Raw genomic sequence first — 24,085 nt, 5'->3', positions numbered from 1 at the left:
CCCCCCCGCCATTCCCGGTGCCGGTACCTCCTTGCAGACATGTAGCTGCTCTCCGGTGCGTCCCGGTGACACGGTGACAGCCAGACACAGCGCCAGCGGCATCCACCGGGCTCCGGTACCGGCCATGGCGGCGGCAACGGCGGTGGCAACGGCGGCAGCTCGGCCGGTGCGAGCACCGGCGCCGCTGCCCCGCCCCCGCCAACGGCCCGGCCTCCGCGCACCTGCCGCTACCTGCCCCCGCCCCCGGGAACGGCACCGGGCATCGCCTCCGAGAACGGGCACCGGGAACGGTGGGAATGGCACGGGGTATCGCCCCAGGGAACGGGAACGGGCAGTCGATCACGAATAGAATCCCCTGGAACGGCAGCTGGCGCCGCCTCCACGAGAACGGCACCGGGAATCGGTATCGAGAATGTTATTCATGGGAATGGCACCGCGCATCGGTATCGGAAATAGAGACACGGGAATGGAACTCCCAGGAACAGCACGCCCAAGGTTATACCCGGGAATGGTATCCTGAGATTGGCGCCGGGCACCGGCACTGGGAGCGTTATCCATGAGAACGCCACCGGGAGTGCCATCATTCTTGGGAGTGTATCCCCGGAAACGGGACTGGGAATGCAATCCCCGGAACGTGTTCCCGGGAACGGCATCGGGAACTTATCCCTGGGAATGCATTTGGGAATGTTATTCCAGGAACAGCACCGGGACCGTCTCGGGGCATCGCCCCCGCATCCCCGCCCCCGGGCACAGCCCCTCCTCCCACCGCCCCGGTGCTGGGGGAGGACCGGGACACGACGGGGGTGGGTCATGAGCCCCCCGCACCCCAGAACCGCCTCCACCCCATCAGAGACTGTGTGCCACTCGTGTGCCCCCCAGGCCATGTCCTCATGGAGCGGGCCAGCCCCACTGCACTGGGGACAGGACAGGGGACACATGTGGCTGCATATTCTGGACAGGGAGGACACGAGAGACATAGGGGTACAGGGGATACAGGAAAACGGGGTACACAGGAACATCAAGGACACTGGGTACAGAGCTGATACAGGGACACAGGACAAGGGGAATACAGGGGATATGGGAGAGTGGGGGACACAGAGGGACAGAGGATCCAGGGGATATCTGAACATGAGGGACATAGGAGACACATAGGAACACAGCTGCTAAGGTGCTACAGAGGTCCCAACTCTGGTGGCACAGGGTACCCTGTGTGTTGGGGGACACTAGTGACACATGTCCATCTGTGGTGGCACAGGGATGCCAGCAAGTACCATGGGCATGGGGGACATGGCCACAGGAAGGGATCATGCCTGTCCCTATGGCAGCATGAGGACAACCCCATGCCTACTTGTGCCACAGCTAGAGACAGTGGCATGGGGGTGGCCATGCTCCACAGCACCCACAGTGTCACCTTGGCAGATGAAGCCTGCCAGGCACCATTAAACTGGTGACCTCCTCTCAGTGTCCCCACAGCAGGGCCACCACCAGCAGCCACCCCAGTTGCTTCTCTCAGTAATGCCAGAATCACTGCTGTCCCCTCATCACCACCATGGCCTTGTCACCACCACAGCCATCCCCTTTTCACCTTTGTGGCTGTCCTCTCATGCCCATCCTCTAGTCACCACTGTAGGTACCCCTCGGTCGTCCACCCTTACTGTCCCTTGTCACAACCACGGCCATCCTCTTGCTATCACCACAGCTGTCCTCCTGTTATCACTGTAGCCATCCTCTCCTTACCAGCACAACTGTACTTTTCCACAGTGGCTGGCCCCTGGTTACCATCACAGCTCTGTCAGCACCATGGCCATCCCCCAGTGCTCACCATGGTTGCCCCCTTGTGGCCATCCTCTTGTCACCACCACGGCCATCACCATCACCGCGAATCCCCAATAAAACACAGAGGCCGTGTTGCACGAAGCTCGTAGGTCTAATGAGAGTCCCCGGGCCCCGCGGGGCTAGCAAAGTCCGCGTCCATCTCACACACGTGGCACGGTACCAACACAGCCGCAGGGCCCGGTGAACCACTCCCAGCATGGCACGGAGCGTGCACGGCCCCGCAAGGCCAGCGCAGATCCCTGCAAAGCGAGCCTCCACACGTGGCCCGGCGCTAGATGGCCGGGATGAAGCTGGGCCGTTTCGTCTTCCGTCACTGTCGGCCCCTGGGCTGCAGACGTGGGCGCGGGTCAGAATCGCAGGGCGCTCAGCGGCCGTGGCCTCGCCTATCTGATCGACTCATCCCCCCCGGCCCAGCCGCACAGCGCCCGAGGGCTTCGCGGTGCTTTCTTCTCACCTCGGCCCGGCGGGGCCCGGCCGATCGAATAAGATCAACGTGTAGGGAGGAGAGGGTGGCTGACGCCTCACACACTCACACTCACACTCACACTCTCTCACACACACGGACACCCCTGGCTCACACGCGCGCGCACAAACACACGCGCACGCTCACACAGCCACGGCAAGTTCCGTTCCGGCCCTTTATATAGCGTAGCCGCGCGGAGCACGACGGGAAGGTGGCGCGGCGCTCTGGCGCGCCCCCCGCCGGCCGGAGGACCATCGAGCACCGCGTCTCGCGGGGGCACAGCGGCGAGCGCGCAGGCGCGGCCGGGTACCCTCAGCGCGGGGGGGCGCGGCCCTCCGTGCCCCTCGCTGAGGGGCTGCACCGCTCCCGGCCCCACAGAGCCGGGCGAACCAGGCCGGGAGGCTCCAGTCAGCAATTCCCCACCCCACAGCCCCCCTCCTGCCTTTACAAATCCTCCCCACCCCAGGACCCCATAACTACGGGAGCCCTCCACCCCATGGGAGGCAGCCGCCAAGGACCTCCTCACACACACCCAATGGACCCTCAGCCCACACCACAGGACCCCCAAGAAGGGCACCAGCCCCACAGGAGCCCCCCCAGCCCCACAGGACCCCCAAGCCAGCACTGTCACAGAGGAACCCCCACTTTATTTGCAGGTGATGGTCCAGTATTTACAACCCGGGGGGGTCAGCAAGCCCCCACTGCAGAAGGAGACGCCCCTGAGGGCCCCCCATGCTGCAGGGGGACAGGAAGATCCCACGGATCAGGGGGGACCCTGTCTGGCCCCCAGAGCCTGCCATGATCTCACTAGCACCCTGCTCAGCACAAAAGAGGGGGCTTACAGAGCAGAGCTGGTCCCCCAGTCTTGGGGGTCCCTTCACCCACTTCTCTACAGAATTCACAGGAAATCCTTTTCCGACAGTCTAAAGGTGCCCCGTTACCCTCACAGCTGCCCTTGGTGGGCTCAAGGAGGGTGATGGGCCATGGTGGTCCCTGGCTTGCCACACGCAGGATCTGGGTTGCTGCCAAGAGCGGGGGTGGTTCAGGGTCAGTACCAGGGTCTCCAGGATCAATACCAGGGTCTCCAGGGTCAGCAATGGGGTCTCTGGTTGGCACTGGGACACTGGGGTCAGTACCAGGGTCTCTGGTCCATACTGGGGTCTTTGGAATCAGTCACAGGATCTCTAGACAGTCTCAGGTCTCTCTCAGGTTACCAGCAGGTCCCCATGTGGTCACTTTCCCACAAGGACGTAGAAGGCCATGAGAAGACAGGACATGGACACAGCCACGTGCAGGCGGGTCCCAATCACAGCAGCTGCGGGTGGGACAGGACAGGGTGAGGCCCCATGTGCCCATCCCAGATCCATCCTGAATCCCTGTGAGCCCATCCCAGACGCCATGTTCCCATCCCAAACTCCACTGTTCCCATTCCCAATCTCTGTATTCCTATCCCAGACCCCAAAACCTCCATCCCACATCTCCGTGTCCCCATCCTGGACTCAATGCTTCTGTCCTAGACCCAACCCCAGTGTTCCCAGCATCCCCATCCTGTACCCCAGTGTTCCAAGTGTCCCCATCCCAGTGTTCCCAGCATCCCCATCCGGTACCCCAGTGTTCCAAGTGCCCCCATCCCAGTGTTCCCAGCACCCTCGCGCTGTACCCCAGTGTCCCAAGCGCCCCTCACCCTTGTGGCAGACTCCCCAGACCCCCCTGCGCTCGGACAGGAGCCAGGTGCGCAGTCGGGGCACCTTCCGCAGGTACGCACAAGTGCAAACCAGCAGCAGCCCGAACACCAGGAGCCCGTCCAGGGAGTAAACTGCGGGGAGGTCGGTCGGGGAGGGGTCAGGGGGCACTCCGGGACCCTGCCCAACCCCCCTCCAAGGAGACTCCCACACTCCGTGTGAACAACCTCCCATCTCTGCCCCTGTGAGGGGATGCAGACTTGCCGGGATCCCCCCGAAAAGGGACACAGACCACCCAGTATCCCCACCGACGGCACTCAGAACTGCCAGTACCCCGCTCCCAAAGGGACACAGTCTCCCAGCCACCTCCCAAAAGCTCCTCAGTACCTCCCCCACATCAACCCCACCTCCCCCGCCGCCTGCCGGTACCTGAGTGCTCTCCCTATGGTGCCCCATCAGGCCCCCCGCCTTCGGAACCCCCCAAACCGCCCGTACCCCCCTCTCCCCGTGGTCCTTGAGGCCCCCGACCCGCCCGGACTCCCCGGCCCCTCCATTCCCCAGTTCCCACCACCAGTCATGGTCGCCCCAGGACCCTCCCGTCCGCCCACAACCCCTCGTTTCCCCGTTCCCAGCACTGGTTATGCGGGCCCCCGGTTCTCCCCAGCCCCTCCTCAGTACCCCTTGACCCCTCGTTCCCACCGTTGGTCATGGCGCCCCCGGACCCCCCGGGCCCCGCGGCGCCAACGCGACAGCGGAAGCGGGCGACAGGCGCGGCCAGCCGAGCGCCGAGCCGCCCGACGCGGATCCTGAGGAGCAGGCGACCTCAATGGAGCGCCTATCAGGGGAGGTGCGTGCGCAGCACTAGTATGGCCCAGTCCCCGCCCAGCAGCTCCAGTCCGGCCCAGTCCGGCCCAGTCCCCGCCCAGCAGCACCGTCCGGCCCAGTCCGGCCCAGTGCCCGCCCAGCAGCGCCAGTAAACCCGAGCGCGGATACCTGCCGGTCATTGCGGGAGCTGTCTGTGCGCTCAGTCGTGTGTGACCAGTCCCCGTCTCAGTCCCCCAGTGACCCCGCAGTATCCCCAGTATCCCGCAGTGCACCCAGTCCCCATTCCAGTCCTCCCAGTAACCCACCAGTACTCCCAGTAATCCCAGTCCTCCCAGTAACCCCCCAATGCAACCACACCCCAGTGACCCCCGGATTTCCCAGCAACTTGCAATCTCCCCATAACCCTCCAGCCCCCAGTGCTCATCCCAGCCCCCAGCAAGCCCCTGAGAGGTGATGGGCACCTGATGGGCGGTGGATACTCCAGGGATTATGAGAACCCTAAGAAGTGATGGGAAGATATGGGGTGGCCTGAGACCACAGGGTGGCCTGGGACAGGGACACTTGCAAACAGGGACCCTGAGGGTGCTGGGAGCAGCATGTGAGGACTCCAGGCTGTGTCACCACAAGACCACAGAGGCTGCGGGACACAGGGGCTGGTGTCCAGGATCTCGCCCTGGACTGGCATGTGGCTCCTCCCCATTCCCTGGTGACTCTGTCCCAGGTTGGGCCATCCATTGTGGTGACCCCATCCCCGATGACCCTGGTGACTCCATGCTTCTGGTGACTCATCCCCTGGTTCTCCCATTCCCTGCTGATCCCCTACATCTCAAGATGGTGACAGGAGTGATGTTCTCTCCCTGGACCTGGCCCCTGATAGCCACAGGAGCATTATTCAGTCTAAGAATTTGCCAAACCTGATATAGGAGTCTCGTAGCCACCAGGACCTGCACTAGGAGCTACTCTTCAGCCACAGCAGGTGGGCATGGGAATGGGCCTGTCTCCAGCTGGGTGTCCGGGTGTGGTGGCTGGTTGAAGCCTGTCCATCATTACAGGGGGATCCTACCCTGGCACAGGGCCAAGCTCCAGAAGATGCTGGAGAGCTGGTGGCTGAGGTAGCTGTGGGAGGAGCTGCAGGGACCCCGATCTGACCTGGAGCAGCAGCTGAGGAAGCGCCACCACAGACTTGATGAGGCCTGTGATGTCCCTTTGTCCTTGTCTGTCTGTCCCAGCCTCCACCCCTGTGTCCAGGCCAGTTCTCCTGCCTTCACCTCGCCGTCTTCCATCCATTCATCCACCCATGTATCCATACATATGTGCATGAATCCATCCATCATCCATCCATGTACCCATGAAGCCATCCCCCCATCCAACCTCCATATATCCATGTATCCATGTATCCATCCATCCATCCATCCATCCATCCATCCATCCATCCATCCAGCTATGTATCCACTTCCTTCCCTAGGGACAGCCAAGTGCTGATCGGGCTGTTGGAGCAGTTCAGCTGAGTAATGTTCAGGGAACTTGAGGAGTGGCCGAAGGAAGCTGGACAGGGTGGACACGGGTCAAGGGATGGCCATCAGTGACCAGGTCATGGTGACAGCTGAGGGAACACCTGTGTCAGGAGACAATCGGGTCATGGGGAGGGCTGAGGGAATCCCAACCAGGCCTCATGGCTGCCCCTCCTGCAGCATGAGCGAGAGGTGGCTGGGTCAGAGCTGGACCCTCATCCCAAGTTCCTGCAGGTACGGGACAGCCTGCAGAAGATGAAGCTGGCAGAGGCAGATGCCTGGCACATGTAAGCCAAAGACAGCCCAGCAGAGCTCCCTGAGCCCCCTGGCACACACTGGGCTGCCCCTGTCCCTGGCACATCCTGGCACTGGGAACAGCACCTGGCACTGCCATTCTGAGTGAGCTTGTGGGTGGGGGTGAGTACTGGAGCCTTGGTGTCCCCATGTCGATGACAACCAGGATGGAAGGAGGTGGTAACACCAGGGCAGTGCCACGCGTGATATGGGGGATGCAGGCAACACTCTCCCTCAGACCTGTACCTGCTCTGACTCCATGAACCAGAAAACAACGAAATAAAGTCTTTTATCTGTTTTTCTTGATGGAAATGGGACAGAGATGGGGAAGGGGTGGCATTGCCTTGGGCTAATGGTGCATCGTGGGGATGGAGGGTGATCATGGTGGCCACTGGCTCATTTTACCTGTGGTGCCACTAGCCCTACTGCAGTTGGTGTCCATCCAAGGCCTTCAGCCATCCCCTGGTGGCACAGAGCCCTCCTTACTCCTTCAGACTCCTTCTCCTTTCTTCTCTGTCTTCTCCTGGTGTTTTCTCCTGACTGCATCTTGCCTACCCCCTGCATCTCCCTGCCTGCTCCCTGCCTATTCCCTGCCTTCTCACCCCATCCTGTCTAGCCCCGTCCCATGAGGATACTTCCCCACCCTGCCAGGTGTAGCAATGCAGGACATGCCCAACTCACTCCAATCCAGCTCAGAGGGGCCACAGTTGCTGCAGCATCATCGTCGTACGGCCTGGGAGAGCCTTGGCACCATCCTGGGACATTGGTGGCACCATCCTGGCACTGTCCTGCTGTGCATGGCCAGGGCCAGGACGGGGACAGTTGTTCTTGTGCTTGGCCTATGCCTACATGGCACTAGGGATGGAGCCTTCAGCCAGCCCCGTGCTAGGCTGTGTTGGGCTGCGGTGCCACACCACACCGAACTGCAGCACGCCGTGCTGTGATGTGCCAGGCCATGCTGTGACACATCTACACTGTACCAGGCCATTCCATGCCACGCAGCGCCGTGCGGTGCAGCCGCTGGAGGGCCGTCCAGCGGGGCGGGGACTGGGGCAGATGTTGCTCACCCTGCTCCTCCCTCCGCTCAAGCCCGGACCCGTCCGTGCCCCGGCGCAGCAGAGCCGGCAGCGGCGGCGGGCTCAGGTAAGGGATTTTCCCACCCCGCCGGGACCCCCGGGGCCTCCGTCCTGCCTCTGGCCGCCCAGTGCGACGTGGAGAGGTCTGGGGAAACTGAGGCATGGCCAGGCGACGGCGCTGGAAAAGCGGTGTGAACCCCCTCCCCCCCGTCCCACTGCCCCCCTTTCACTCCCTCTCCAAGAGTTTGGGAGTCTTGGGGTGCTGGGGACCTCCTTTTCCGAGGCCGGCGGTCGCCCCACCCCAGGATCTGCCGCCAGCTCAGATGGAAAAGAAAGGAAAACTGGGAGAGGTGCCCAGCGAAACCGGCTGGGGCGGGAGCGAGGGCCCTCGGCCCTCCCCCCCACCGCACCCCGACCACCTTTGACCCCTTCGAGGGTGTCACCCTCCCCCCGCTTCGCGCAGTCCGCACCCTTTATTTATGGTAGGACCTACAAGAAGGCAAAGCAAACATAGCCTCGCCTCCCCTCCATCGCCATCGCGGCACGCCCGGGGTGACAATGAGGGATTTTAGGGGTGCAGGGTGGGAGGCACCCATGAGAACAGCCCGGTTGGGGACGTGGGGACGAGCTGTGTCCCCGCTGTTGCCCGCAGGCTCTCGGCGCGGCATGGGGGAAGCAAGTGACATGGACAGCGGAATCATGCTGCTCTCGGGTGAGAAGGGGGTTTGGGGGTGAGGGAGGTTTTGGGGTGCCCCTGTCGCGCATGAGTGCTCTGATAGACGTGTCTCTCCTTCCCAGTCAGAGAACGGAGCACTTTGGTGCATGGGGACACACTAGGGACACAAGCTGCCTGGAAAAACCTTTGGGGAAATGAAGGGGTGGAGGAATGGAGGCTTCCCCTGCGTTTCGGGAGGCACCCCAAGTGTAGTGGGGGGGGGTGCTGTGGACAGGATTTGACTCAGACGGGTTTGGCTTGGGATGGCTGAGTCAGACTGAAACTTTCCTCCTGTGCCCCCGCTCCCACCCCCCAGCAGGGACATCACACGTGTCCCGGGGGGGGTGGGGGCTGAAGCACTCATGGTGCTGCTGGGGGAACTTCATGCATACGCTGGGGGATTTGGAGGACCCATGGGTGCTGCTGGGGGAGGGGTTCCTGGATACCCTGGGGGGTTGGAACACCAATGGGTGCTGCTGGGTGGGGGAAACAAGTGTTCCATGGGAGTCAGTACACCCACGGATGCTGCTGTGGGGGAAGGGAGGCACAGCTGCTTTGGAGTAGCTGGAGTACCCATGGGTGCTGCTGGGAGGGTCATGGCTGCTTTTTTCTCCCCCTGTGGTGGAGGGAAACTAAGTCAGGGAGGCTGTGGGGTGGTGGAGGGTGGTACCTGGGTGCCATCCCTCTAGACATCCATGTGTCTGTTCCAGGCCCTGACAGCCCGGTGTCCCCACCGAAGGAGCGGGTGCAGGTGGGGCAGCGGCAGCAGCAGGCACTGGAGGCCCAGCTTGATGGCTGCATCCAGGAGCTGCGACGGCTGTGCCTGCGTGAGGCGGTGAGCAGGGCATGAGGACCCCCTGCCCACCTTCATATACTGCCATGGCTCTGCTCAGTGTCCCTGTGCCATCCTCAGGAGCTGACGGGGACCCTGCCCTGCGAGTACCCCCTGAAAGCTGGCGAGAAGCCCCCCAAGGTCCGTCGCAGGATCGGGGCTGCCTTCAAGCTGGATGAGATCGCCATTCTGCATGGGGTGGTGAGGCAGTCCCTGGGGTGCAAAGGTGGTGGGGACCCATCCCATCCCATCCCATCCCATCCCATCCCATCCTATCCCATCCCATCCCCTCTGCTGTGGAAACTGCCTGAGAGTCACCTGGAAATGTTGCCATCCCCATCCCATGGGTGGTGGTTGGGTGCCAGGTGCTGTAGGTGAGAGGGGCAGGGTGCATGATGGGTGATGTCAGGGTGCTCATGGGGTTATCATGGGGTCCTAAACATAATGTGTGGGGTTGGGGTGCCAAAGTGATGGGTGTGGGGGTGTCCCAGGTGTATCGGGGTGCCAGAATTACGGGAGATGGGTTCCATATGTTATGGGTAGTGGTGGGGTCCTGAGCATGATGAGTGATGTGGGGTTCCAAGAGGGATGCTGGGTGTTGGGGTCTCAGATGAGAGGCTAGGAGGGATTGGGATCCCAAGTGCTATGGGTGGTGTTGGGGTGTTAAGCATGATGGAGGGCTCAGGGGTGTTGAGGTGTGTCTCTGAGCATGTCCCCTGCCCCCTGCAGGACCCTCTGGAACGGGAGCGGGCACTGCAGCTGCAGATTGCCGAGGCCTCCCGCCGGCTCTGCCACGAGGAGAACATTGGCCGGCAGGTGCGCAAGAGGCGGCAGACGGCAGCACTCCGGGAGGAGCAGAAGCTGCGGGATCTGGAACAGATCCTGAGCCAGCGGCGGCTCCTGGCAGGGCAGCGGGACACCAGTACTGCCAAGGGTGAGCCCCCGAGCCCCATGGTGGGGAGATGCTGGAGAGCAGGGAGGCAGAATGGGGTGCTGCTTGGTTGGGTGCTCCTAGGGAATGCATCTGAATTACCCATTCCCTGTGAATTCACCCCACTGGATGCTGCCCAGTCCTCCATCCCAAGTGCATGCACCCCTCTGGATGCGTGCCCCTCTGCCGTTCCCCTGTGTGTCCCTTCCCAATATGCCATCCACAATGTGTGCGCCCCAGTTCCCATGCCTGGTGAATGCACCTCCCTCGATGCACCCCAAATTCCCATTCATGGTGAATACAAAAATAGGAATGCATGGATGCATTGGATCCTTGGATGCACTCCAGCTTTCCATCCCCTGTGAATACAACCTGGTTCTACACTCCCAATGAATGCACCCCCCAATACCGCCTGGTGAATGCACCCCAATTTCCCATCCCTGCTGAATGGATGCCCCCTGGAAGACCATCCCTTGTACATGCACCTTGATACACGCTCACAGTCAGTGCACCCTTTTGAAGGTACCTCAGTACTTCATCTGTGGTGGTTGTACCCTTGTGAGTGCACCCCAAAATGTAGTCCCCAGTGCATGCACCCTGAATAAACCATTACTGGCATATGTACCTCCTGAATGCACCCCAAAAGTCCATCCACAGTGCATGTGCCCCAATAAACCATCCCCAGCAGTACCCCACTGAATCCACCCCAGTACTTCACCTCTATTGATTGCACCCCTCTGAAAGTACCCTAATACTTCACCCTTGCCGCTTGCACCCCATAACTATCCCCAATCACTCGTCCTCAGCACCTGCACCCAGCGGGGGGCAGGATGTGGCCCAGCTGCTGTGTCCCCATCGCAGTGGTGGCCATCCAAGGGGGTCCCCATTCTCTCCGTCCCTCTCCCCTCCAAGGACCAGAGCCATGGTGGCGGCGTCTCCTTCCCTGTTGGTGCCCCCAGCCTGCCCATCCCAGGCAGGCTGGGAACTGCACACGGCTCAGCAGAGCCGGCCTGGCCGGTACCGCTGCCGTCCCAGAGCGTGTTGGGACAGGTGGCGTGGGAGAGGGGAGTGGAGGCCTGCGGGGACGCACTGGGTGGTGGCGGGGCCGTGGGAGCGCTTCGGCACCCGCAGGCGGCCCCAGCTCTGTTCTCACAGGGCCCTGCCCCTTAGAGCTCAGTGCCTCCAATGAGAGCTCCATATTTAACACCAGCCTGCCGGAGGAGGGTGAGGGGGCTGTGGGGACCACGGGATACCCCTGGTATGTTCCCTTCATTCCAAGCCTTCCTGTGTCCCCTCTATCTCTACTCTCCCTGTGTCTCCTCCAACCCGTTCCACTGCCATGTGTCCCCTCCATGCCGTTCCCTTGTGTGTCCCTTCCATCCCAACCCCCCATATCTCCCCTCCATACCAACCAACCACGTGTTCCCTCCATCCCAACTCTCTCTTTGTGTCCCCTCCATCCCAACCCTCCATCTCTCCTACAGAAGACACACAGCCACCAGGATCTGCCACCCCACAGAGGTCCCCATCTCCCAAGGACCCCACCAAGGAGGAGGAGGAGGAATCAGGGCTTCTGATGCCTCCCCCCATTCCCTGTCAGGAGACCAGCCTGGACAGACCCTATGAGAGGGCCAAAAATCCCAGCATCGACCTTGAGGATGGGCAAACCCAGAGCTCCCAATGTTGTCTTGGGTCCCTGATGGCTGCCCCTGCCAACTCCTTGGACTCCAGCAGCCCTGACTCTGCAGACTCCCCAGTGTCCAGGACAGGGGACCCTTCCTACCGGTTCGTCCCCATCCGGACCCTGGTGCTGTGCCGACAGGCGGGTTCCAGTGCTCCCAGCACCCCAGAGCCATCAGGACGGCAGGGACAGACCCAATCTCTGAGGTATGGCCTGAGCATGGGGAGGATAGACAAGGGCCTCTGCAAGGGACGATGGAGATAACCCCATGGAGCGGGGGATGGAGATAATCCCATATGGAGGATGGAGCTCAGTCCGTGGGAAGGAGGACAGGAATGACCCTGTGAAGATGATGGAGTTCAGTTCATGGGGAGGATGTTGGAAATAATCCCATAGGAAGGATGGAGATAGTCCCACTGGCAGTAAAATGGATCTAACCCTGTGGGAAGGAGGATGGGAGTAATCCTGTGGGAGAGGATGAAGAGAACCTCATGGAGATAATGGAGCTAAACCCATAGGGAAGAGGATGGAAATAATCCCATGGAGAAGATAATGGAGAGAACACCAAGGGAAGTCTGAACCTAACTCTATGGGGAGGATGGAGAAAATCTTATGGGGAGAATGGACATAATCCCATGGGGAGGGGATGGAACTAGCCCCATGGAGATGATGGAGCTCAGTCATTGGGAGCATGGAGAGAATATTATGGGGAGGATTGAGATAATCCCAGAGACAGGATGAAGATAATCCTATGGGGATGTGGGAGAAAACCCTGTGGGGAGGATGGACATAAATCCGTTGGGAGGAGGTTGGAGGTGATCCCATGGAGAGGATGGAAGTAACTGTATGGAGATTATGGAGGTCAGCCCCATGGGGAGGATGAACTGATCCCTTGGGAGGAGGCTGGAGACTGCTCCACAGGGAAGCTGGAGCTAATCCCATGGGAGGAGGCTAGATGTCTCCCCACGGGGTGGCTACACCCCGCACCCATGGGTGCTCCTTTCCCAGGGCTTGCCCTGGCTTTAGCGTGAGGAGAAGGGTCCTCCTGCAGCCACAGTGTCTTGCCTGCAGGGTGGACCCATGCTGGCAGCCAGCTGAGCCACGGGGCCGCAGCGCCGCACCCCGCCGGCGCCCCACCTACTACACAGTCACTGTGCCCACCTCCTGCATCCTGACCTCCGGCCCTGCATGCCGCTCTGGCTCTGATGACAGCATCTCCGACCTCTCCAGCATCTCCCACGCCACCTCCCCAGGCAGCAGCAGCCCTGACATGTCCTTTGCAGTTCCGCTGCCCCTTGCCGAGCCTGGTTACTACCCACGGGGTGCCCTCCAGCTCCTGCCACCTGCTGGCCCCCTGACTTTCCTGTACGAGCAGGATCTGGCCCCACTGCGGTACCAGCGCCTGGTGCCCTCACGTAGCCGCATTGTGCGCACACCCTCACTCAAAGACTACGCGCCCGCTGGGGCCCGGGGGCTCTCCAAGGCCGCCGTCACTGAGGAGCTCAAGTCGTGGCACCAACGCGCCCGGCTGAGGGGTGCCCGGCCCCACTCCCTTGACCGGCAAGGGGCTTTCCAGAGACCCCATGGTGGGACCACCAGGGACATGCCCATTGCTCATGGAATCCTGTCACTGGTTCAGGTATGACACAGGGTCTGGCTGGGAGTGGTCATGTGGGAGAAGGGGGACCCCCTGGGTGCTGTCCTGCAGGTGACATGAGTTGTTATCCTGAGGTAGTGTAGGGATGTGCAGCTCTGGTGGGGTCCCATGAGGATTTCTAGAGCAGGAGTGAAGTCCTGAGGGAGTCCATGGGGTCCTGTGAGGGTTGTTGGGACAGGACTGGGACTCCAGAAGAGACCCTGGGGCAGGAACATGGTCTCAGGAAGGTCCTGAGGAGAGGATCAAGGTCCTTTAAGATCCTTTGAGGCAGGATCAGGACCCTCTGAGGGTCCTCTGAGCAGGTCCACGGTCCTATAGGTTGGGTCTGGAGGGTCCCTGGTAGTTCCTGGGGCAGGACCAGTGTCCTGAGTGGGTCCCTATAGGAAGATTAGGGTCCAGAGGGAATCACAAAACAAGAATTTGGGTCCCACAGGGGTCCCTGGGGCAGGACTGGGTTCCTGAGGAGGACCAGGGTCTTATGTTCTTGGGAACAGAAGTAAGGTCTTTAAGGTCCTTCAGGGCAGGATGAGAACGTGTTGGGGGTCCCGTGGGCAGGTTTGGAGTTCTGCATAGGACTCCCTGGAGCAGGACTGGGGTCCCATGTAAGTTCCTGGGATAGGGCCAGGACCTTAAGGGTGTCTCTGGTGCAGGACTGGGGTTCCATGTAGGTGCCTACTTTCTCTTGAAGATCCCAAGGGCAAGACAAGGACCCTACGGGTGTTCCTGTTGCAGAACTGGGGTCCCACAGAAAAGACCAGAACCTTAAGGGGGTTACTGGGGCAAGACTGGCGTCCCATGAGAGTCCCATGGGAAGGACCAGTACTTCAGGGGGGTCCCTAGGTCAGGGTCCGTGTGGGTCCCTCCTGTCACACCCAGGTTCCCACAAGCAGGACTCGTGGATCCCTGAGGTAGAGCCGGGGTGCCCTTGAGCAGGGAAGGATCCCTGCAGACATTTCAGTGGCCAGCTCCCCCTTTCCTCCTGGGAGTCTCGCTGGGACAAATGCACCCGTGGCACAGCTGGTGGCAAGTGAGGACCTGTGGCCATGCCCCACAGCTCCTCCAGCCCAACCCTGGCGCCGGGATGTGCCCCCAGTGGTGCCCCTCAAACAAGGTAGGATGCCAACACCCACTTGCTCTTTGTTCCCCCAGGGTCCCCCAGTGCAGGTGCTGCGACGCTCAGCAGCCGGCGTGCCCGTGCAGGTCTATGTGCCCGAGAACGGCGAGATTGTCACCCAAGTGTGAGTGCTCATGTCCTTACCCCGGGGTGGGGGCACATCCTGGCTGGCCCAGGGGCGGCAGGGACGTCTCGTGCCTCCCCACCCCGGCATGGGGACACAGGAGGGAGCCACAGTGGGGTGGCAGGGGCTGGCCCTCACCCTGTGTTCCCTCACTGGCACTGCGGTGCTGATAGGGACACTGTGACCCCAGTGCTTGTGGTGACCTTGGTGTCACCACGACCCTGAATTGAGGTTCTGGTCTGTAATAAAAGTGGTTTTTGGGATATGTCACTCTCAGGATGTGTCACCTCCATGTCCCCTCTGAGGTCCCCCATGCATGAGTCCCGTTGGTGTTGCCGGGATGGGACTCTGTGGATTTGGGGTCTGGCTGTGCTCGGGGTAGTAATGGGGTGATCCCAGTGGCAAGAGGGTGCCCCAGATCCAGCTGTGCAACCCTGGCACCCAGTGACCCAGGCTAGGAAAGGGACAAGGAGTAGAAGGGAAGGATGGAATGAAGGTGAAGGGTGCGGGGTTGGGGTGCAGGAGGGTGGGCAAGAAGGGTGCAGGGGAGGGGTGCAAGGATGGGTGAAGGGATAGGGTACAGGGGGAGGGAAATAAGGTGTTCTGGGAAAGGATGGGGTTGGAGAAAGGGTGCTGTGAACCAAAGTGATGGGGTGCAGGGAAGGGATGGGGTGCAGGGCAGGCAAATAAGGATTGCAGGGGTGGCATGAGGTGGGAGGGGAAATGACGGGGAGCAGGGGGTAGGGAAGGGATTTGATGTAGGGGATGGGGTGCCGGGAGTGGTGCAAGGACGAGCGAAGGGATGGGGTGCAAGAAGAGGAGAAATAAGAGTTGCCGGGGGATGCAGTGGTGTGGAGCCAGTGCCAGGGAAGACACTCCGGTCCCCGCATCCCCGCCCGGCCCTGCCAGTGCCGGCGGCGCCGCTCCTCCCGGTGGGGGCGGGCGGGGGCCGGTGGCTGCGGCGGGAGGCGGCGCCGGGGGGACGGGAGAGGGGGGGTCACCAGGCAGCAACCGAGCGCCGCCGGGCTGCGGCGTCACTGCGGGCCTGCGCCGGCCCCGCACCGGCACCGGACGGCACCGGGAGACACCGACAGAGGGAGCGGCCCCGCGGCACCGGCACCGGGCGGCACCAGGACCGGCCACGGGAGCGGACCCGGTCCCGGTGCCGCCGCGCAGCCGCCGCCCTTGTCCCGGGCAGCTCTGAGCGGGGACACCGGGTCCGGCCCCGGGATGGGGCCCGGCGGCCCCGGGAGCGGCTGGCCCCTGGCTGGGACCCTGCTGGTGGCCGTGGCCGCCTCGATGGGTAAGAGATATACGGGGACCGGGGAGGGCCGGTGGAACCGGTGCCACCCTGCGACTGGACACCGTGCCACCATCTGTGACACAGGGATCCCGCTGGGTGGGAGGGACTTAGTGCCACCAGCCGTGACTGTGAGTGGTGCCACACACAGCCCCTTTGACCGGGGGTTGCTTGCAACAAAGTGTCCCCCCGGGCACTGTGTCAACTCCCCCCAAACCCGCCTCCCATTTGCCGCTTTCGGGGTGACCCCGGGAACAGCAGGCAGGGAGCCGGTGGCTAACCGAGCCGGGATGCCCAGCCCCGAGGAATTTGGGGGCTTCCCATGTACGAACCCCGTGCCTCAGTTTCCCCACTTGTCCCTGAACTGCCGTCATCCCATTTTGGGGTGTGTGAATAATGCCATGTGAGATTCCCGCAAAGCCCATTTTTGTGGCTGCCCGCCCACTGCCCCAACGCCTCCAGCCATCCCCGGGCCTCGACCGGCGGCTATTTCTGGGAAGACAGGTGGCTTCGGACAGAAATAGAGTGGGAAGTGCCGCTGGAACACAGGGAAGGAGGGGAAGCTGGGGACATCTGGAGGAATCTGGAGGGGTCGGAGGGCTGGGTGGGATGGAGGGGCATCTGCAAGGGTGTAGGGCTGGATGGAACAGGGTATGGGGGTACATAGGGGCAGGGTTTGGAAGAAGTGGAGTGGGATGGAGCAGGATATGGGGGTACACAGGGGCAGATTGGAGCTGGCTTTTAAGGGATATGGGGCTGGATGGAGCAGAGCAGGGGTTTGGGGGTACATAGGGGCACAGTCTGGGTCCATGGGGCAGGACAGAGCAGGGTATAGGGGATGTCGGGCTGGGTATGAGAGACGGGGGACAGGAAGGAGCAGGGTATTTGGGGGTGTATAGGGGCACACTTTGGGGGTGCATGGGGCAGGATGGACCAGGGTACAAGGGGAATAGGACACAGGCTGTGTTCATGTGGGGGAGGAAGGGCATGGGGTGCTGCTGATGCCCCTGAGGGTGGTGGTGGCCAGGTGCTCCAAGGCCCCAGTGGTGGGTGGCTGTCCACAGTGGCCGGGGGCGAAGACTGCCTGTGGTACGTGGACAGAAACGGGTCATGGCACCCTGGCTTCGACTGTGAGTTCTTCACCTTCTGCTGCGGCACATGCCATCAGCGGTACTGCTGCCGAGACCCTCTGCGCCTGCTCACCGAGCGCCAGCAGCGCCACTGCCTTGCCTTCAGGTGCCACAGGGCTGGGGGCTCTCCTGGGCGGGCTGGGTGCTGGGACTGGGTGCTGGTGATAGGCAGTTGTACTGGGTGTTGGTCATTGTGTGCTCTGCACTGGGCACTGGTGCTGGACACTGGCATTGGGTACTGGGCACTGGTACTGGATGTTGAATGCAGGTGCTGTGCACTGGTTCTGAGCACTGGGGAGTGCTGCTGGGCACTGGGCAGTGCTACTGGGTTGCCAGGCTGTTGGCTCTGGGTGCTGGGCGCTAACACTGGGTGCTGGGCATTGAGTGCTGGGTACTGGGCACTGGTACTGGGTGCTGGATACTGGTACTGGGTTGTTGGTCTCTGGGCAGTGGTACTGGGCGTTGGTGCTTTGCAGTAGGTGCTGGGCACTCCTACTAGGTACTGTGCTCTTTGTACTGGTACGGGGTGCCAGGCCCTTGGCATTGGTACTGGGTGCTGGTGTTGGGTTCTGGGTGCTGGACACTGGTACTGGGCACTGCACACTGGGGGATGGATGCTGTGGATTGGTCACTGGTACTGGGTGTTGGCACTGGGTTCTGGATGCTGGTACTGGAAACTTACACTGGGTGCTGGGCACTGGCTACTGCTACTGGGTGCTGGTCACTGGGCAGTGAGCACTGGTACAGTGCATTGGCACTGGGCACTGCTAATGGGTGGGCAATGCTACTGGGTGCTGATAGCAGTGCTGGACAATGTCACTGGGCAGTGTCACTGGGTGCTGGGCACAGGGCAGTGGGCAGTACCAGTGGGTGCTGGCTGGGGGTGTGTGCCCCGGGTGCCCCCCAGACCCTGCTCCCCACGCACGGGGGTCCCACAGCCCCAAGACCATCGCGGGCATCGCCTCAGCCGTGGTGCTTTTCATCGCCATCGTCACCACCATCGTCTGCTGCTTCATGTGCTCCTGCTGCTACTTGTACCAGCGCCGGCAGCACTCCCGCACCCCCCTGCAAGGTGCGGGGCTGGGGGGCAGGGATGGGGGTGCAGGAGGACGAGGTGGAGGAGGGTCCTGTAGGAAAAGAAGGTGGAGTGGGGTTGAGGGGGCCCAGAGGATTTCAGGGGGAAGGGGTGTCTGGTGGGGGGCTGTAGGGATGGGGGATGCAGGGTGTGCAGGAGGAGAGGATCAAGAGGGTCCTGCAGGTAAGGAGGTGCAGGGTTAAGAGGACCTGGGGGAATGGGAGGATGCAGGAATGGGGGATGCATGGATGGGGGGGTGCAGGAGGAGGCTTGGTGCATGACGGTGCTCAAAGTACCCCAGTGGGGGGGGGGGATTGGGGAGCCTGGACAGTCGGCCTGTGGGAATTGGGGGGTGTGTGTGTGGACTATAGGGGTGGGAGGTGCAGGAGGGTCCTGTAGGTAGAGAGTGGAGGGGTTTGGGAAGAGGCAAGGAGGGGGGGCCTGGAGGAATGTAGGGGGGGATCGGAGTGTGGGGGTTGGGCAGCAGGGATGGGGGAGCTACAGGAGGATTCCAGAGGTACACGGTGGTGGGATTTTAAGAGGGCCTCAAGGAATGCAGGGAGGCCTGGGGATGGAAAGGGGGAAGTTGCCGGGATGGGGGTTTGCAGGATCCAGTAGGTACAAGGTGAAGGGGTCTGGGGGTGGGGCTAGAGATGTGCAGGGGTGTTGGGGTAAAAGGTGGAAGCTGAACGGATGAGAGATGAGAGGGAGCAAAAGAGTCCCTCTCATGGTGGTGGGGGGGGCAAAGAGAAAGGGAGCTGTTGGAATGAAGGGGGGGATTGGGAGCGTGGGGGAGTGGACTGCAGGGATGAAGGTGTAGGAGGAGGGGAAGGGTAGAGGGATGGGGGAGAAGGAGAGGCCCTGAGGCCAGTGTGGAGTGCAGGGAGGTCTGGTTGGTGGGACCTGAAGGGATGGGGGGGGAAAATTGGGCACTGCGGTGGGGGTGTGGATAACACCCCAGTGGCAACAAACCTGAGGGCCACCGCCACCCTTAGGCACCATCCCTGTCCCTGTGTTGGCGTGCCGCAGACCTCCCCAATCTCTCCTGCAGGCCCGGAAATTCCCCTGTCCAGCTACCACTCCGCAGCTCCCCCAGCTCCCTTCCCCATGGACCCCAAAGCTGGCCCTACACCTCCCCAGCCTGGCTTCACCCCCATGGCCATGTACCCCCCACCCGGCCCTGCCGCCCAGTACCCCATGTACCCCTCCGGCCCCCCTGTCTACAACCCCACAGGTGAGCACCGGGGGGGAATGGGGACCCTCCCTATTCCTCGGGGGGCCTGGTGGCCTGGTGACACCCCATCTGCTCCCCCCACAGCACCACCACCCTACGTCCCGGCACAGCCCAGCTACCCTGGAGCGTAAGTCCCCGCGGGGGCCCCCACACCCGCCGCCGGCCAGCGGGGCCAGGCTGGGGACCCCCCCTGGCGCTGGGGGGCTGCCTTAGCTGGCGCTGGGCAGGGCTCTTCCCAGCCATCCTAGTGTGATCTGGTGCCAGCAGAACAGGGTGGCCCCTTGTGCCGCACACTGGGCCCTTTGTGGGCGCCTACTCCCCCAGCTCTGGGTGCCAGTGGCCCCAAGCACCCGCGGAGGGGTTCCCGGGGGGGTCCTCCGAGGGCCGTGCACTGCTGTCTCCCTGCACACCTACCCCGGATTCAACGCCGGCTCTTCCCTCTGGGGTTGGCATTAAACCACGTCTTGTGCCCACAGCCTGGTGTCATCTCGGTGGCTCTAATGGGGAAAAAGAAAGGGCAATGCCCCCAACCCCTTCCCATGAACTGTAATATGGGGGAACATGAAATTCCTCTGTCCCTTCTGCTCCCGAGACTTCTCCATCCCAAAATTGTGTTGGGACGGGTAATTCCCACTAAATCAGCCGCTTGGATGAGCCAGCCTGGAGTGCTGCTGCCCACCCAGCCCCCCTCACTCAAAACAGGGGCATGAAACCACCCCTGGAATCTTTTGGGTGAGAAAACAGTAAATTCTCTCCCAGGATTGGGACTGTGGGCACATGAACAATTCCTCTATCCATGCCCCCTCCCCTGGACAGGAATAAGCAGGGGAGGGTGGGTGGTGTGTCACCCCAATAATTGTTCCTGGTGGGATTCATGCCTGCCAGCACTGCTGGCTAAATTTGGGACCAGAGTCCATCAGTCCAGGAGAAAAGCCAGGCAGAGCTGCCTGGAAGAACAAACCCCTATCCCATCTCCCAGCCCCCTGCATCATCCCCAAAAACCGTCTGAGGTACCTGGAGTGCGGGGAGCCGTGGGGGTGCAGCTCCGAGTTTTATTGAGGTGGGATGGACAGGAAAAGAAATAATAATAAAAATAATAATAAAAGCAGCGACGTTGGTTCTGGGGGGAGGGGTAGGGGTGTGTGTACACAGCCAGCTGCGTGGGAGGCTCAGGATTTGGGGACCCCCCGCTCCCGGAGGTAGAGGTCACGGATTTCGGCCAGGCTCCGACTGAGCACGCCCAGCGCCTGGGCGATGCCGCGCAGCACCGCCGTGGTCTCCCGACGGCTCTCGGCGTATTCCCGGCGGAACGCCCGCATCTCCTGCACCAGCCGCTCATTGGACTGCACGAGGCTGAGCTGGGGGCACTCGGGGGTCCCGTCCAGCCCCGCCGCCCCGGGGGGCCCCCCCTCTCCCGCGCCGCAGTGACTGAGCTGCTCGGCCTCCTGCTCCAATAGCAGGCTCGGGAAGTCGGAGCCCAGCGGCTCCTGCTGCCCGCCTAGGTCGCCGAGGGAGAGTTCGGAGGGTGCGGAGCGCGGGGGGCTCCGGCTCCAGCCCTCGCACAGCTCGTTGGGCGGGCAGATGCCGGTGCGGGGCAGCCGACAGTCTGAGCCGCGGCCGGGAATGCCGTCGGCAGCAGGGCCGTGGAAGGGCTCAGTCTTCACCTCCACAGGCTCCTCCTTCACCGGCTCCTCCTTGACACCTGTGGGACGGAGGGGAGCACAGGACAGCTGCAGGGATCTCTCGTGTCCCCAGTGCCCCACGGACCAAGTGAAACACCCTGTTGTCTCCATCCCTGTGCTCCCACATCCCCTCTCCTGCACCCAGTCCTGGTTCCATCTATACCTATCTCCATAGTCCTGTGTCCCTCATGCTGGTTCAACCCCATCCCCTGTCCCTCTCCTGTTCCCAGTACTCCCATACCCCTATCCTGAATGTGGTGTCCCCATGTGCCTGTATGGTTCTGGTACCCCCACATCCCTGTCCTAGTGCACACACATCCCTGTGCTGAATGTGGTGCCTCTATGTCCCTGTTTGGTCCTGGTACCAGCATGTCCCAGTTCTCACCCCACTAACCCCCATGTCCCTGTTCTGGTCCCAGTACTGGCATGTTCCTTGTCTCTGTCTTGGTCCTGCCCCATGTCACTGACCCAGTCCCACCACATCTTTGCCTGCTTCCCAACCCCTTCTTATCCCTGTCCAGGTCCCAGTACCCTGTGCCTTTTGTCCCTGTCCTAATCCCAGTCACCCATATCCTTGTCCTGATCCTGGTACCCTTCTGTCCTGGAATAGGTATCCCTGTTATTCTCCCTGTCTCCAATGTCCCTGTCCTGGTCTTCCCACATCCCTGTCACCTGTCCCAATATTCCATGTTCATACCCCTTTGCCCTGACTCTATGTTCCCTCTGTGTCCCTGCCCCACTGTTCCTGCCCCAGTCCCTCCATGCACCTGTAGTGGTCCCAGTGTCTTGGTCCTGGTTTTTCCCACGTCTTGGTCCCAGTCCTCACATGCCTGCCCTGTTTGCCTGGATCTGTGTCCCAGTCCTTCCATGTATCTCCCCAGGCCCAGTGATGTCTTAGGATGCTGTCATATCCCTCATGTCCCTGTCCCAGTCCTCCATGTCCCTGCCATTGTGCCCTGTATCCATGTCCCTGTCCCCCATGGCATGGTCCCAGTGTCCCTGTCCTGGCCTTAATCTCCTGTGTTCCTGTCCTGGTCTCTCTACACACCTGTCCTGCTCCCAGTTTCTTGCTCCTCATCCCCTGCTCTTGGTTCTGGTCTTCTGTGTCCCTGTCCCAGAACCATGTTTCTGTCTTGGTCCCCTGTGTCCTGGTTACTCCATGTCCCTGTACTGGTCCAAGTGTCTCTGTGTCCCTGTCCCAGTTCCTCATGTCCCTGTACTGATGCCCTGTATCCTGGTTCTCCAGGTACTGATCCAGGTCCCCTGAGTCCCCATCCCCATCTCTATGCACCTGCCCCTGTGTTCTGGTCTGGCTGTGTCCCTTTCCTGGTCCTGCACACCCTGGTCCTGGTCTCCTGTGTCCCTGCATGCACCTGTCCTGGTCCCAGTGACCTGCTTCAGTCTCAGTTCTCTTGCATCCAAGTCCCAGTCTGTGTCCTGGACCCCCACATCTTGGTCACAGTATCTCCATGCCACTACTGTGGTCTCCTGTATCCTGATCCCCTCACTTCCTGGTCCCCTTGTGTCCCTGTTCCTCCCAACCTCTCCCAGTCCCAGTGGCCCTGTGTCTGTGTCCTGGTTTCCCATGTCCATGTCCTGGTCCCGCATGTGCTGCTCCTGGTCCTTGTCTCTCTTGAGACAGGGTTAGATGGGGTACTGGGGAGAAATTCCTCCATGCGTATGTCCTGGTCCCAGCGTCCCCATGTACCTGTTACTTGTCCCTACTTCCTAAACTCATTTCTCGATGTCCCATTCCACCTCATCCGCGGCCCCTATTTCATCCCCCATGCCCATCCCAGTCACCCAGCAAGTCCCTGCCCCGGTCTCCCATGTCTGTGTCCTGGTTCTTCATGTCCCTGTCCCACCATACACCTGTACCGGTCCCAGTGCCAGGGTCTGTGTGCCGCTCCCCCTGAAACCTGGTCCCAGCATCCCCTGTCCTAGTCCCGGTTCCGCACGTCCGAGTCCCGGTCCTCCATGTACGTCTCTCCACTCTTCCGTGCCAGCCCCAGCACTCCCGTGTCCCCGCCCCGTCCCCCTGCCGCTGCCCGCACATTCACCGTGCTGTGCCGAGCTCTCGGCGCTGCGCATCGGAGGGTCGGATCCGGCGGCGCCGCGAGGACCCCAGACGGGGGCGGGGGCGGGCCCCGGGCCAGGCTCGGCCGCGCCGTTCCCGTTGCTCCCGTTATTCCCGGTGTTCCCGTTCCTGGCGGCGGCCCTCCCGGCCGGACCCTGCCGCTCCAGCCGGTGCCGGCTGATCTTGTCCCCGGCGCGGCGGCGTAGCCCCCGCCAGCGGTTCTTCACCTCGCCGATGTCGCGCTGGTGGCGGCCGGCGGCGTTCACCTTGTGCGTGATCCGCCACCAGATCTTCTGCTTCTCGTACGCGTTCACGGTACCGGCGGCGGCGCCGAACAGCAGCGGCTCGTACCGAAGCACTTCGCTCATCAGCACCTCCAGCTCCTGCAGCGTGAAGTTCGGTTTCCGCTTCAGCAGCCCCCGCCGCGCCCCGCCGCCGCCCGCCGCCGCCATGCTCCCCGCCGCCTCCGCCGCCTCATGCCGCCGCCCCGCCGTCCATCGCCGCCGCCGTGTGCCCTGCGCCGGTTCCCCGGTACCGAGCGGGGGGAGCGGAGCCGGACACCCCCAACAGCCCCCGTCGGGCGCTGCCGCTACCGGATCCGGGACGGACCGGACGGGGCCGGGGCTGCACCGTGCCCCCTGCCGGCCCCGGCGCGCGCCGCTCCGCCCCCGGTTCGTTAACGGCGGCCCCGGTGCGTTAACGGCGCCCCCTGCCGGCCCCGCCGCGCACAGCAGCGCCTCCGCTTCGTTAACGGCGCCCCCTGCCGGGTCCCCCTCCCTCCGCCCCGGGAGCTGTAGTGCCCCGGTCCGCCCCGGCCACCCGTGGTTTTAGGTGACACCGTCGGTG

The 24,085-nt window shown here is 62.2% G+C and overlaps 4 protein-coding genes and 1 non-coding gene across 7 annotated transcripts; 2 read left to right on the top strand and 3 right to left on the bottom strand.

Annotated features, from left to right (window-relative positions):
* Positions 1-2,178: 2,178 nt before the first annotated feature.
* On the bottom strand, positions 2,179-2,480 carry LOC121345679. Its single transcript, XR_005953986.1, has one exon.
* A 446-nt stretch (positions 2,481-2,926) lies between these two features.
* On the bottom strand, positions 2,927-4,823 carry TMEM167B (transmembrane protein 167B). 2 transcript variants are annotated; one of them, XM_041422678.1, is made up of 3 exons: positions 4,660-4,823; positions 3,984-4,115; positions 2,927-3,614 (listed from the first exon to the last, which is right to left on the bottom strand). In XM_041422678.1, exons 1-3 carry the CDS (start codon positions 4,688-4,690, stop codon positions 3,532-3,534), a joined length of 246 nt encoding a protein of 81 aa, XP_041278612.1. In that variant the 5' UTR covers positions 4,691-4,823; the 3' UTR covers positions 2,927-3,531. The 2 variants fall into 2 exon arrangements, with proteins under 2 accessions (XP_041278612.1, XP_041278613.1); XM_041422679.1 differs by having other exon boundaries at positions 4,681-4,822.
* A 3,530-nt stretch (positions 4,824-8,353) lies between these two features.
* Positions 8,354-14,745, top strand: INAVA (innate immunity activator). Its single transcript, XM_041422654.1, has 7 exons — positions 8,354-8,399; positions 9,113-9,237; positions 9,316-9,435; positions 9,964-10,168; positions 11,650-12,052; positions 12,918-13,485; positions 14,653-14,745. Exons 1-7 carry the CDS (start codon positions 8,354-8,356, stop codon positions 14,743-14,745), a joined length of 1,560 nt encoding a protein of 519 aa, XP_041278588.1.
* A 973-nt stretch (positions 14,746-15,718) lies between these two features.
* Positions 15,719-19,955, top strand: SHISA4 (shisa family member 4). The gene is made up of 5 exons (XM_041422671.1): positions 15,719-16,044; positions 17,106-17,277; positions 18,110-18,243; positions 19,298-19,480; positions 19,565-19,955. The coding sequence occupies exons 1-5, from the start codon at positions 15,972-15,974 to the stop codon at positions 19,609-19,611; spliced, it is 609 nt and encodes a 202-aa protein (XP_041278605.1). The 5' UTR covers positions 15,719-15,971; the 3' UTR covers positions 19,612-19,955.
* Positions 19,956-20,518: 563 nt separating this feature from the next.
* Positions 20,519-23,890, bottom strand: LOC121345589 (myb-related transcription factor, partner of profilin-like). Of its 2 annotated transcripts, none has more exons than XM_041422662.1 (2): positions 23,217-23,890; positions 20,519-21,182 (listed from the first exon to the last, which is right to left on the bottom strand). In XM_041422662.1, exons 1-2 carry the CDS (start codon positions 23,689-23,691, stop codon positions 20,650-20,652), a joined length of 1,008 nt encoding a protein of 335 aa, XP_041278596.1. In that variant the 5' UTR covers positions 23,692-23,890; the 3' UTR covers positions 20,519-20,649. The 2 variants fall into 2 exon arrangements, with proteins under 2 accessions (XP_041278596.1, XP_041278599.1); XM_041422665.1 differs by having other exon boundaries at positions 23,223-23,890.
* Positions 23,891-24,085: the final 195 nt, after the last annotated feature.

Source organism: Onychostruthus taczanowskii, unplaced genomic scaffold (assembly GCF_017590055.1).
Source record: "Onychostruthus taczanowskii isolate IOZ18803 unplaced genomic scaffold, ASM1759005v1 scaffold74, whole genome shotgun sequence".
Classification (NCBI taxonomy): domain Eukaryota; kingdom Metazoa; phylum Chordata; class Aves; order Passeriformes; family Passeridae; genus Onychostruthus; species Onychostruthus taczanowskii.
The sequence above is the reverse complement of the archived record's forward strand: the minus strand, read 5'-3'. Positions and strand labels throughout refer to the sequence as shown.

Coding starts and splice junctions, on each gene's coding strand:
- TMEM167B (XM_041422678.1), bottom strand. CDS start 4,690: ATGACCAACGGTGGGAACGAGGGGTCAAGGG. Junction 4,116..4,659: donor TGGGAACGAGGGGTCAAGGG/GTACTGAGGAGG, acceptor ACCTCCCCGCAG/TTTACTCCCTGGACGGGCTC. Junction 3,615..3,983: donor CTGGGGAGTCTGCCACAAGG/GTGAGGGGCGCT, acceptor TCCCACCCGCAG/CTGCTGTGATTGGGACCCGC.
- INAVA (XM_041422654.1), top strand. CDS start 8,354: ATGGGGGAAGCAAGTGACATGGACAGCGGAATCATGCTGCTCTCGG. Junction 9,238..9,315: donor GGCTGTGCCTGCGTGAGGCG/GTGAGCAGGGCA, acceptor TGCCATCCTCAG/GAGCTGACGGGGACCCTGCC. Junction 9,436..9,963: donor TCGCCATTCTGCATGGGGTG/GTGAGGCAGTCC, acceptor TGCCCCCTGCAG/GACCCTCTGGAACGGGAGCG.
- SHISA4 (XM_041422671.1), top strand. CDS start 15,972: ATGGGGCCCGGCGGCCCCGGGAGCGGCTGGCCCCTGGCTGGGACCCTG. Junction 17,278..18,109: donor CGCCACTGCCTTGCCTTCAG/GTGCCACAGGGC, acceptor GGGGTCCCACAG/CCCCAAGACCATCGCGGGCA. Junction 18,244..19,297: donor CTCCCGCACCCCCCTGCAAG/GTGCGGGGCTGG, acceptor TCTCTCCTGCAG/GCCCGGAAATTCCCCTGTCC.
- LOC121345589 (XM_041422662.1), bottom strand. CDS start 23,691: ATGGCGGCGGCGGGCGGCGGCGGGGCGCGGCGGGGGCTGCTGAAGCGG. Junction 21,183..23,216: donor CTCGGCACAGCACGGTGAAT/GTGCGGGCAGCG, acceptor TCCGTCCCACAG/GTGTCAAGGAGGAGCCGGTG.